Source organism: Podarcis cretensis (genome assembly GCF_951804945.1).
Source record: "Podarcis cretensis genome assembly, chromosome: 17".
NCBI classification, from domain to species: domain Eukaryota; kingdom Metazoa; phylum Chordata; class Lepidosauria; order Squamata; family Lacertidae; genus Podarcis; species Podarcis cretensis.
In genome coordinates, this window is record NC_137187.1 from 26,145,338 (window position 1) to 26,158,861 (window position 13,524).

Consider the following 13,524-nt stretch of genomic DNA (forward strand, 5'->3'; position numbering starts at 1 on the left):
CCCAATCCATGATATACGCTATAGGTACATTTTAACATCAATGGTGAAAAGAACTTTTAATACCCTGTTGCCTGAAAACCCAATAAATTCTAGAAGTCGGAGGATTCTTCCTGGTAAAAGGGACAGCATCTGCAACAAAATCAGCAACACAAAATCACTAAAATGTTTAAAAGAAACTGCAATATCTTAAAAACCTAAACAGCATAAAATAATAACAAAACACTCTAATATTTCTGTGTTCAAATTAACTTTGATAGAATAAAATTATAAACTGCAGCAGATGTGTATCTAAAAACCGCAAAAGTTTTCTATTGCTATAATGGAAGTCTGCAAAATTACAATCAGCTTTTAAATTTTATTATGCTTTAAAATTACAGCATTACAGGCCATGTTTTACGTCACAATTTGTACACCAAAAACTGACAAAATCCATACCAAATTGAATGCTCCTATTCCTAGCTGCACGCCCCCTTCAAACTGGTAGTAGGTTTCATTCTTGTTTTTGCTGCCCTGGGTCATCTGAAGAACCTGATGACATTCTCTTTTTGAGTAAAAAAAGAAGAAGAAAAGTTTTCATGTTAAATGGAATGAAAGGTACTTTAATTACTATGACATGTAACTGGAAATTAACAGAATTGCACTTGTCTCCAACTGACTGCAATTATTTCGAGGCTTAGTTTATTATTCAATATTGCCTAAAACAAGGCTCCCCGAAAGTATTTCTCCTCGCGTGCCTAGTATTATTTTAAAAGCAGCGTCAGAGTGCATGGTGCTTTACAGACTAACAACAAAGGGCAGGGATTTAAGAGTAACCTGCCTGCTCCTCTACTTCCACAATATATGATATCAGGGATATTTTACAGATATAGTATCTGTAACAGTGTCTCACTGTTAACAAATCCCCACCTTCTATATTAAGCTTTTGTATACTGTCTCTAACATCACAGAAAGCCATGGGACTTACTCCTAAGTAAGCATGTATAAGATTGCAACTAAGAATTATAAGTGCAGATAAATATGCTATCTTTCCCACTTTTATTTCTCCCATTGCTGTTTCATATCCTTCCTCTGCCATCTTGCTAATGCCCCTCCTGGGAAGCATGTCTCTTTTGGGGAGGGGTGAGGCAAGACTGAAGTTCATTGCCAATAATAATAATAATAATAATAATAATAATAATTTATTATTTGTACCCCGCCCATCTGGCTGGGTCTCCCCAGTCACTCTGGGCGGCTTCCATAAAAACCAAAAATACACTAAAATATCACAGATTAAAAACTTCCCTGAACAGGGCTGCCTTAAGATGTCTTCTGAATGTCAGGTAGTTATTTATTGCTTTGACATCTGCTGGAAGGGCGTTCCACAGGGCGGGCGCCACTACCGAGAAGGCCCTCTGCCTGGTTCCCCGTAGCTTTGCTTCTCGCAATGAAGGAACCGCCAGAAGGCCCTCGGCGCTGGACCTCAGCGTCCGGGCAGAACGATGGGAGTGGAGACGCTCCTTCAGGTATACTGGGCCGAGGCCGTTTAGGGCTTTAAAGGTCAACACCAGCACTTTGAATTGTGCTAGGAAATGCCAAATGATTTTTAAAAACCTGGTGTCAATTTTTCTACTATCTAAACAGTTAGCAGGGAATTAAATTGCTGAATATATAAACAGAAAAGCACAAGTAAAAAAAATGTTACAGAAACTGACTTGTATATTTGGTAACTTGTCCTGATTTTGAGGCCACCCTTGATGAAGTTGATCATATTTTCATCCTGGGGGGGGGGGATTAAATTAAACAAATCATTAGGTGATATTCAACTAGGTTTTTGTGTTTCTGCAAGGATTAATGCTGGCACAACAGGACTTTGCCCCTTCTCCTTCCTCCCCCAATGCTGTCCCCAGATCTGCTGTGGAGGGTTGAAGAAGCCCCCATAAGAGATTCAGGGAGCCCATGAGGGGATGCAAAATACTACTTAACATTGCATTTAATGCAACCCATTGCATATATCATACCTATATCACTTGAACAGTTTTACCTGTGTAATGTAAACACTGCAAAATATGCATACATGAAGCTGAATGTATTTATTAGGCTGTGCATGCAACTCTTAATCAACGGAACACTATTTGTATATAAATGCTTTATACAAACATTTCCAAAACAAAATTTCACAGGAAAGAAGCATTTATATGTATCAAGCCAAACTGAAGAAACACCACTAGATGGTGCTACAAGTATCCAACAATAATTTGATGCATTACTGGGATAATAACGGAATCATACAGTGGTACATTTGCAGTACACAAAAATTGAATCAGGAATAGCCCAATCCGAAGACTTCATCATCCACCGTAATAAATATTGAGTGCTTCCACCAAGTGCATGCATCATCCTTGTTCGGCATTCTTCTGCATCCTTCCAGTGTGAATATTGGAACCTACTGCATCTCCAACAGGTATTGTATCATGATTTGGAGACTGGAAACAGCCGCATAATGATTCATAAATAGCAATGGACTATTTATTTAGTGATTAATGTGCATTAAATAAGTTTCCCTTGCAATATAAGGACTAAACAGCCATTTCAAAGGAGCAAAATCCTTTAATACTCTGGACAAGTCCCCAAGTTCTATTAAATCAATATTATTGTTCGCCTGGATGGTTGGATAGTGTCTTCGAAGCTACAAACATGAGTCTGACCAAACTGCGGGAGGCAGTGGAAGACAGAAGTGCCTGGCGTGCTCTGGTCCATGGGGTCACAAAGAGTCGGACACGACTAAACGACTAAACAACAACAACAAATTGTTCGCCTGAAATTTCAGTTGTTGCCAGGTTGTAGCATACAGTGAAACACTAGTTCCCAGCTGAGCAGCCTTTTTTAGCTAGACTGTGCGTCTGAGTGCATAAAAAGGCAACAGATGACCTTGCCATATAGCTACGCTGACCTCTTTTAGTGCTGACATTGGTCTGAACTCGTTATCTATGCCACAGCTAGCCTCCTCAAAAGCTCCACCTGCAAGCTGATCTTTGAAGCTGTAGTGCTGATTCTTATTATTAAAAATTTCTGCACTATTGCATATGGGGGGGGGCGGAGCTAGCATTAATGAAGCTGTATAGAGGAAGATGAGAGCCATTTCCACAACAGCAGCGGCAGTTTTCTCAACAACAATTGTGAACTTGGCTGCCAGTTCCCCACACATACAGCCCAATCCATGCTAGTCTTTTTCATGCAGTAGTGTACTTGTGTACAAGATCATGTAGAAGAATATGGCAGGGGTTTGACAAAAAAAAGTCTCATTGAAGGTCTAAAACCAAAAGCTCTGGGGTGTGTAACAGCTTTTGCATGCATCATTATCGATAGGAATCAGAATGCCAAGAGCTGTGATCTATGAAAATGTTAAGTGATCCTTATTTTGCAAAGATAACAGTAAACAGCTAAGTCTTCTAAAACATTTTTTAGAGACCTACTTTGTTAAGGTTTATTAAATAAGGTTTGGAACAAGAGACGGCAACATTTACTGCACAAATGCATATGAATAAAAGAAAAAAGGAAAAGCAAAGACCTGCGGTACTCTGCTAAAGCGTTTTATAACAGAATGGCTGAACAGGCAAAGTGTGCCGATAATTGCAAAATGCATTCTTGGAAACAGATCTTCTTGAACATTATTGCACATAGCATCATTGTTTCTGAGACTCTTCCTTTACTGACCAAAGGAAAAACCTCATGGATGCATTAACAAATACTAATTAACATTAGTAGACAGTTAGAAGCAGAGGCCACTTATGCTTCTGAAAACCCGCATCATCTTAAGGTTTAAAATGTTGCATGTGGTAAACCTGTATCATTTTAAACATTAAACGAGAGTGTTTTGACCTGCTCTTAGTGGTGTGTGTCAGAAACAGAAACACGGTTTTAAATGTACTTGTATCAGATTTTTAACACAGACTGATAGCCAGGAAAATGGATTTGCAATTGCAAATAAATTCTTTTACTTTTGTTGCCTGTAAGTACTCTATCTGAAGTGTATTTTTAGTCCCCTGTGTTCCATTTTTCACAGAATTGGAAAAGTGTGTGGGTTTTTTTAATTCTCCTTTCTGGAAGTGTGTGTGTGTGTGCGTGCGTGCGTGTGTGTGAAGCCTTATCAGTTTCACTGCTGCTGGGAAAACTTAAATCTTCCGATCCCTTTCCCCGACACCATTTCTCAGGCTGCTCTATGGAAGGAAGATGGGAGCTGTTAAGTCTTTTCCTTCAAGTGCTTATGTTCAGAGTAATACTTTCATTTGAAAACAAAACACAATCTGACAATCTGTCAGCAAAACTGACAAGGCTTTTCCTCAATCTTGCCAAGGTCACCAAAGGGCCAAGAGGCAGTAAAGGAAAAGTCAGTGCTGCTTGCTAGAAGGAGATCCATGACAATACATCAGAGTCGAGTTGCATGGCAAACTGTAGGAGTTTCTTCTTCAGAACTAACTGGAGGCGACAAGGTGGCATTTAAAGTGGGAAAAGCTTAGTTTGTGAACACTGGTACTGTAATGTACTTTGATTGATGTGGGGAAAGGTTTTCCTGTGTGATCATTAAAACACATGTAAAAGCACCAAATTTCAGCGTCATTGTTTGCTTCAGAGATAAAATATACCATGGGCACAAGTTTCAACAGTTTTCATTAATATAGTATTTCAGGCTCTGGATTTTTATCAAATGCACACAGTGGAATGTCTTGAAAGAGAGGGGCAGGAAGTGCATCTTTCTTTCTTAAGAAACAATAATCATGATTTTTGTGAAATGAACTTGTTCCATAGCATTACTGAAAACCTCATTTTCCCATATTCTGCTGATGTGGGACTCTAATGTTATTCATTCTTTATCAATTAAATTTATATTCCAAAGGAATATTGGAATTTTATATTCCAAAGGAATATTCTTCCAAAGGAGCACAGGGCAGAAAACAACCAAGAGATAAACACAAATAAAAAAAATTAAATGTATTAGAAACATTATAATACAGATGCAGACTGGCAAAAATCTCCGCTTATAAGGCTTACTGAAAGAGGAAGGTTTTCAGGAGATACAAAAAAGATAGCAAAGACAGTGTCTGGCTAATATTCCAGGGAAGGGTAGTTTGTACATTACCTGTACAAATGTCAGTGCTGCTTTCTGTAGTAAACATTCAGCATAACAGATTTCTGCATGCATTTCCTCTATTAAAGATAAAACAAAACAAATTAATACAAAGCTAAAATAGTAGCAATGAATAGTACTAAAGGAACGGTAATAACAAATGTTATCAAATACTTTCCTGCAAATTTTGCCCCATAACTAGAGTCTTTTTTAAAAAACAAAAACTAAAGCTCAGCATCTGGGGCATCTGCCCATGGGCACCAGGTTGGTCACTCTTGGTCAAGATAATAGATATCTCCCATAATTGACATAATTTGATCTGCTACCAGAGGCAGTACTTTTGGAGGAAATAAAAAAAAAATTTTTTTCCATACTGAGAGAAGACAGCAAAAAAAGAGAAACCAAAACACTGTGCTTCTTTGAGTCCCAATGTATTAAGCTGTACAGTCTTTCTACAATTCTTTGCCCCCAATACTGTGAAATAGGTTGCTTATAAATTCACAAAAATGAGCACTGAGTATATAAGCTTACAGAGAAAACACCCCCACCCCATATTCTTCTTACCTTCATTCAGCTGATCTACGGACTGCTTCGAAACTAAACTGGACAATGATTCTACTACTGTGTTCCTTTTCCTGAATCTACATGAAAGAGAAAGAGACAAACATTTAATTTTAGCTAAAGAAACTGAGTCATTCATCAGACATTTGTGCCAAAGCTGGGAGAGAAAAGGAATGCAATCTACAGAACCTTAATACAATAGGCCACAATATTATAGTGGCACCTTGGTTCACAAACTTAATCCATTTTGGAAGTTCGTTTTTAAACTGAAACTGTTCTTAAACCAAGGTGCGCTTTCCCTAATGAGGTCTTCCACCGCCGGTGCCCTTCTACCATTTGGCTTCCATTCTCAGTCCGAGGTAAAGTTCGCAAACCGAGACACTACTTCTGGTTTTGCGGAGTTCGTAAACCGAATCATTCATAAACAGGGCTGTTCTTAAACCGAGGTACCACTGTATTGCACAAACAACGTCCCATAATTTAGTGTCCAGAAACCAGGGCTCTAACCACTCAGTCATCCAGCCCACCTGTCATAGTAAACATAGGAAGAACTGAGCACCTCCTGCCCCTGGCTCTTGCCCTGGGAATGTAGCTGATTCCCTAGAAGTGCATGAGGCTAGTGAAAAGTAAATATTAAACACCAAAGGGCCATTCATGTAGCTTCCATGCAAATGTGAAATGTTATTTGTCATCTTTGTATCTAGCCATACCTACAAGATTGTTCTTCAAGGAAACTTATACAGAGAATCAAGGAGAATATCTGAAAATTGCCTCACATAACTACCAAAAATCAGTGCAGACTGGCCTCTCTCCTCTATACAAAGAAGGCATTCCAAATAATACTCGCATCCCAGATTAATGTGAACTTTTCTAAGATAAATGGTAATTTAATACGTTTGTGTATTAAAGCATCTTAATTTTTGTTACATAATACAGTTGTCTAAAGGGTTTGGGTTGCTTTTTAAAAAAGCAGTTTCGATTAAAAAACACACACCATGGTTGTGTATCTAGCACAAATCACACCATTTCCAGGGAGCGAGTACATGAAGGTGACCCTAACTGCAGACCTTATTCAGATTCTATCCTATTTCTCTGCTACAATGCCAAGTTTCTTATCAGCAATTCCATCTAACAAAGAATACAGTATGTCACATCTCTAGATATTATTCTGGTCATGCCTAAAGAACCTATTCTTGCAGTCAAATTGAGTAAATCTATGTGACACCCCCCCCCCCCACTTACATCCTACAACAGTTATTAACGTCTGAACCAACCTGGACCATGCGATCCTCATTTGAGGCCCTTCTTCATGTGCCTGCTCCATGAGAGGTCTGGAGTGTGGCAACACAAGAATGGGCCATTTCTGTGGTGGCCCCCCATTTGTCGTGGCTCCCCATTTGTGGTGGCTCAGCTGGTGTCTGCATATCTTTAGGCACCAGGCAAAAACATTCGTCTTCTCCCAAGCCTTTGGCTAATTACCAATGTATTGTTGTGTTTTCATATTGTAAACCAACCCTGTGATCCTTGGATGAAGGGTGGTATAGAAATTTAATAAATAATATTAATAATAATATTCTGTAGGCAACCACTGCAGAAGCAGTCAGGAAGTCTGTCTATTTCCAGCACAGGCTCCAAAATAAGTCAATTCATCTAGCCCAAATCCAAACCTCTTAGTGTGAATACATGGCTTCTGTTTTTTAATTTAGCAAAAGATGCTGGACTTTGGAATTTTAATGATTTGCTCATTACTTCAAATGGAAAACTGGTACAAGGCTCTGAAAGAGACTTGAGTGAAATGGTAACTTGTACAAAGCTATGAAAGTCATCAGAGGCTATGTGAATATACATATATATATAAATATATACATATATATATATATACACACACACACACACACACACACACACACACATAGTGCCCTCTAGCTGCCATTGAGACTGCAAACATCCTCTGACATCACAAATGACTCAGGCTCCAATTCGAACCGCACTTACCTGGGAGTAAGCCCCACTGAATTCAACAGGACTTACATTTGAGTAAGCATGGTTAGGATTAAGCTCTTCTTTGCAAGACTAACTACACACCCATTTTAAATGTTAGGCTGACACTATGGCTACTACCACAATTCCAAACTATATAATGCGTATCCAACAGTTATCCAGTTAAGTTATTCCCAGATTCACCAAAATGAACTGAATTTAGTCACGCCCATGGATTTCAATGGGCTTACTGCAAGTCAGACTAACTTTGGATATCTTCTGATTGAGTACTGCTCTAGTAATCCTAAACGACAAGGACCAGGATCATATTCTCTATTGAGTAAGTGCATATCAAAATTACAAAAAAGTAACTTTTCTCTACATCTCTTTTCATTACTATTTTTTTCCTGTTACTTGCTAAGAAAAAACGTACACGTGATTTTGCACAACCCTCCGATACCTAACATTCAACAAATAAAAAATTATTCATGCTTACTTTTGGCAAGTTTGTAGAGCTTCTTTCATTGTAGCGATTCCCATTTGGATATCCTGTTGCTCAAAGGTCATAGCAGCCTGCATAACTAAAATAGTACTATACCCTAGGGCATGGTACATGCTACCTTTAGACCTGTTTTGAAAAATAAAATAAAATGGGCATTTCAATCAAAATGTTAGTTCCACTAAAAAAAATAGTATTCTTCAAACACAAAATTACATGTTTCATAAAAGTAACTTTTAAATGCTATACATCTTTCAATGTATTCTGCACATAAGATGATTTCCCTCAAATCTCTTCTATAATTATGCTTATTCTGCAACCTAGTTCTGTTCTAATAAAATTACAAATGGGTCTGCACATTTTTCCGCTTCACGTTAACATGCACAACGGCTCTTATTACACCTCAAATTTTGAACTAAAAGCCACTGACCAAAAATAGGTCACTTTAGAGGGTTTAAAGAAATACTTGCAGAAGACTTGCTTTGGGGAGGGGAACAGAGCTAGAAATAATGAAAGCTATTCTGTTCAGAGGCCTTAATCTCCAGCAAACAGATGGCATGCCTTATAGCATCACCCTGTACTGCTTCTAGCAAACAAAATAACCTCACCAGGGACGAAGCAATTCCAGAGCTTCCGAGAATTTGTTGTTCAGAAATAAGTTCAGTGCCATGGTGCACTCTTCCAGAGAACACTTCAGATCCATCTTGGTGGCCCTAATGGAAGGATTGGAAGAATAGTTAGAATTGTGCACTATGCCTAAGTGACCACTGACATTGCATTCAAACTAGCAGACAAATGCCATGGTACAGCTCAATTGCTGGATATACTCAGGTTTTTTAAATACCAAAGAAAATGGACTTTCCACACTGCTGCTGAAACTTGTTCATAACCTCTTTTGGCAAACTGAAAACTCAAACCAACAGAAAACATACAGGATAGCCTTCATTATCTACTTTCTAAATTAAAAGACGCCTGTTTCTTGTGTAAAAAGTGATAATAAACCTAGACAGCATCTTAAAAAGCAGATACATAATCTTGCCAACAAAGGTCCGTACTCTATAGTTAAAGTTATGGTTTTCCCAGTAGTGATGTATGTAAGTGAGAGCTGGACTATAAAGAAGGCTGATCGCCGAAGAATTGATGCTTTCGAATTATGGTGCTGGAGGAGGCTCTTGAGAGTCCCATGGATTGCAAGAAGATCAAACCTATCCATTCTGAAGGAAATCAGCCCTGAGTGCTCACTGGAAGCTGAGGCTCCAAGACTTTGGCCACCTCATGAGAAGAGAAGACTCCCTGGAAAAGACCCTGATGTTGGGCACAAGGAGAAGGAGAAGATGGAGGGCACAAGGAGAAGGGGACGACAGAGGACGAGATGGTTGGATAGTGTTCTTGAAGCTACCAGCATGAGTTTGACCAAACTGCGGGAGGCAGTGGAAGACAGGAGTGCCTGGTGTGATCTGGTCCATGGGGTCACAAAGAGTCAGACACAACTAAACGACCAACAACAACAACAACAACAACAATAGTATTGCTAGTGCTACTTTGTAAATCATTAGTATATTTATATTGAAGGGGTGGTACTGTGGTTGAGAAAGCATGGTTTACATCAGCCCTACAAAGTACCCCAGCTTTGCTACACTAAGACTGCCACAGCGTTGGAAAGGGGGAGGGGAGTTGAGAGGGAATAATGACAACTCTGTGATGTATTTGTTTATCAGATTTATCAACTGTTTTACAGCCAAATCAATCAATGCAGTAAGATAAAATACAAAAGATGCCTAGTCTAAAAGCAATAATTATACAATTGGTATTCTTTGAAATGACTGGGTCACTCTCCAGGGAAAGCCTTCTTAAACAAAAAGGAGCTGCCTAAACATCAATACGTTAGGTGCCAGGTTAACTAGATGGTTAAGGGTTAGGATTAGAGAGGGCTGGTGATGCAGTGGAACCCAATGGTTTGGTTGGTCCATGGCCCGAGGACACTGAACTGCTTAGGCTGTTATTGCAAAATACAGTTCAGCGGCTTACCACACATTGCAACAAAAAACCCCAAGGTTCCCAGTTCAAGCCCTGGCAGTAGGGTACCCTAGAGTATGTTTGTAAAATCCGCTTTTCTCTTGATATATGCCCAAAGCTGTATATGCCTAAGGCAGAGTGTTAATATGCATATGGATTACATAGATCCATTTTTTCCAGGTGCATTTCTGTGCATGTTTGTCCACAGGACAAACTTTCAACTGAACTCTATCTCATTGTTTCCCATCCACACTAATGATAGCTGCTTGAGAGGATGTATCTGCACTTTGTTTTGATCCAAGAGCTGCGTTGAAACCTTTTGAAAGTGCAAAAAGCAGGGTGGATAAGTTCAGATCAGCACATGAGTCTGGTTGGCATGGATGAGGTCAGGCCATATTGAAATTCACAAAGACTGGATTTCTCAAGCATGCCTACATAAAAGTAGTACTACTTTGGCACTTCCTTTAGTGATGATTTGGTTCTTTACGGAAACCCTGCCTAGCCCTTATCACCCTGAAGCAGTCAGTAGGTGGTAGTAATAATCATACAATCACAACAATATTCTTCAGTACACCAATTAAATATACAGTACACCAATTAAGAAAAAAAAAATCACTTTTTTGTTAACAAGTCAATAAAATATATAAAAAATACAAAAAGCAAAAGGAAAGGATTAAAATAAGCACATCCATAGAGAATTTTTGTGGCATAAAAGTATTTCATTGGGTAGAGTTTCAGCCAACACAAATGCTCTGAGAACTGAGCAGGAGGTATCTCCATGATAAATTGTGCTCTGTTTTTTGTTGCAAAACTTTTGCTTGAGATTGTTCCCAAATTGCCTCCTTTCTATTTTGCCAGGAGGAGAAAAACCAAACCTTTTAAACTATTCTTTCAAAATACTGTAGTCATCCTGTTGGGACCTGCACATGCCTTGAGACCAAGTACTCCTGTGTCTTAAAAGTCAATATTGTAATTGATGTAAAACAAACCACCACCACCACCACCACTAATGCAACTTTATACTAATGAACAGCTGGAGCTGGGAAGAAAGTACCTACAGCTGAGCTCATTTTAAAATTGAGAGTGGGGGTGGGGAAATCCTGTTACCCTACATAGAAGTCAACACAATCTGGCCTGATGTTTTTGGTACCAAGACTGCGTCATTCAAATGCTGGCCCAGATCCAGACACCTTATTAAGGCCAAATGATCCTTTTTCTATGGCTTCCTGCAAGTTCACAGTAATTCATATTAAGTTTACTATAACTGAATCTTATTGTAGTGAATCACCTTCTAAATTTGCTGCAAAGTCATTTCAGGCTTATTCTCCCCCCGCCCTCCCCGATGGCATTACAAATAAACAGCTATTCTAAAACTAAACACCAAAGTCACCAGATAACGGAAGCTATTAGTTCCCTGAGAATCAAAATAAATCTCATACATGATAGATAGCTCCGATTTATTTTTTTAATGGTGTGACAATTTCAGCCATTCATCCAGCTATACACACCTTGCAGTATTCTGCAACCTATAAGATTGGCATCAGCAGAAACACAATGATAACTGCTAGAAATAAGCTATGAATGGAAAGGAAAACCAATCGCTTCTGAAATAATTCTGAATGTTAATCTCTCCCACGAAAGAGTTCACAGATATGCTGAACTTGCTTTTTTTACAGAATGCAATAAATTTTTATTAAGACAACCTCATAAAGCAATTTCCCCATAAAATTATTGTAATTACACCCTGGCTTTTGCCATCGATTGTAGTAACCACTTAGCATAGATAAGACATGATATACTCACAGAATTAAATGAGTAGATAACTTTAGATGAATAACTGCAATTGCTACGGAAAGATAAGCCTCTCTCAGGCACGTTTTGTTTCCGTCAAGAGCCAGACAAGGCAGCAAAAAACACCTAGATAATATCCCATTTCCTCTGTTTTATTCCTCAATACTCACGAGGCTCTTATTAATTAGTTATCAGGCAGGAAAAAGATATAAAAGTTCACACAGAAGCAGCTGTCATCTCAGGAGCCCTCCATATTGCAATTTAAAAAGAAATGTCAGTTGAAATAGCTGCAGCTACAGCAATGCTGCTAGATGATGCCTCTGCAAGAAGAGGATGCTGGGAGATTTTCCCAATCTATGCTGCAGCCTAATTCTAATCCATCACTGCCTAACTACAAAGGGGGAAATGAAGACCAAATGCAACTCAGTGATTTGTGTTTGAAGGATGAAAAAGATTTTTGTGCTCCAGATTCCTGTGCTCCAGTTAACATTAAATGTTTTAAATCTGATGAAAAGGAGAACCAGGCTATTTTACGCCGCATTTAAACAGAACAGAGCGCTAGAAACAACAGAGCTATTTAATAATTCATTGCCTGTTCTAAAAATAGTATAGCAAGAAATATAGAATGGTAGTTATTTACTGGAAATTCAGTCTTATACTTTATGTTTGAATTTCTCTTAAGTAGGTGTTAAGTATGATCCATGATAGTGAGTTGGATAACTATATAGCATGCAATACAACAGATATCTAAGGAGAAATGTTAGAGTGGGCATGGAAACTCGAAGAAGCCAACAGTATGAAATATTCTTCCACTGATCATAGAATTGCAAAGTTGGAAGGGACCACAAGAGTCCAGCCCAACCCCCTTCAATGCAGGAATCTCTCACTCAGAATGGGGCTCAAACCCTGGGATTAACAGCTTCATGCTCTCCTAAGAAACTACAGAGAGAGCAAGTGAGCTTTCTAGAAGTCTTCACAAGCCATGTTAAGTCATGGGTAGGCAAACTAAGGGCCCAGGGGCCGGATCCAGCCCAATTGCCTTCTAAATCCGGCCCACGGACGGTCTGGGAATCAGCATGTATTTACATGAGTAGAATGTGTCCTTTTATTTAAAATGCATCTCCGGGTTATTTGTGGGGCATAGGAATTTGTTCATTCCCCCCCCCAAAAAAAAACATAGTCCGGCCCCCCACAAAGTCTGAGGGACAGTGGACAAGCCCCCTGCTGAAAAAAGTATGCTGACCCCTGTGATAAGTATTTGGTTCAAGTGCTATCAAGCTCCAGATTCTTCAGCTGCATTACAAGCATTTTAGGTTCTCGTGTGATTGTGTACAAAAATGTGCTCTCTTCAAAGATGTGCAGATGCATCTTGGCTTTTCTTTCCAGAATATTTGGTAGTGCCCCAAATCTGTAAACCCGTGTCGCAGTTGCATCCCACTCCACAACAGTAGCAAGTTATGGTGGTGGCACCACATTGGCAGTCATGGTGGAAAAAGGAGTGGCAAGTAATTAATGGGGAAAATTGTGATGGAGCTAGATTTTCCCTGCAATGCAAGGGGTTGGACTAGATGAC

General features: G+C 39.1%; 1 protein-coding gene across 4 annotated transcripts in view; it reads right to left on the reverse strand.

Moving 5' to 3' along the window:
- The window catches only part of TTC39B (tetratricopeptide repeat domain 39B), a 55,859-nt gene that overhangs the window by 18,504 nt on the left and 23,831 nt on the right, over positions 1–13,524 (reverse strand). For 3 of the 4 annotated variants that reach the window (XR_013834314.1, XM_079959494.1, XM_079959493.1), the window contains 7 exons: positions 8,753–8,857; positions 8,142–8,273; positions 5,669–5,745; positions 5,117–5,184; positions 1,692–1,756; positions 436–541; positions 64–129 (listed from right to left, as the gene is read on the reverse strand). Coding sequence is in view for 3 of the 4 variants with exons in the window: in XM_079959494.1 (XP_079815620.1) it covers positions 64–129; positions 436–541; positions 1,692–1,756; positions 5,117–5,184; positions 5,669–5,745; positions 8,142–8,273; positions 8,753–8,857 (619 nt within the window). In the remaining variant the exon portion in view is untranslated. Of the gene's footprint in view, positions 1–63; positions 130–435; positions 542–1,691; positions 1,757–5,116; positions 5,185–5,668; positions 5,746–8,141; positions 8,274–8,752; positions 8,858–11,963; positions 12,105–13,524 lie in introns of those variants that run through there. The other variant, XM_079959495.1, reaches the window with a different exon arrangement.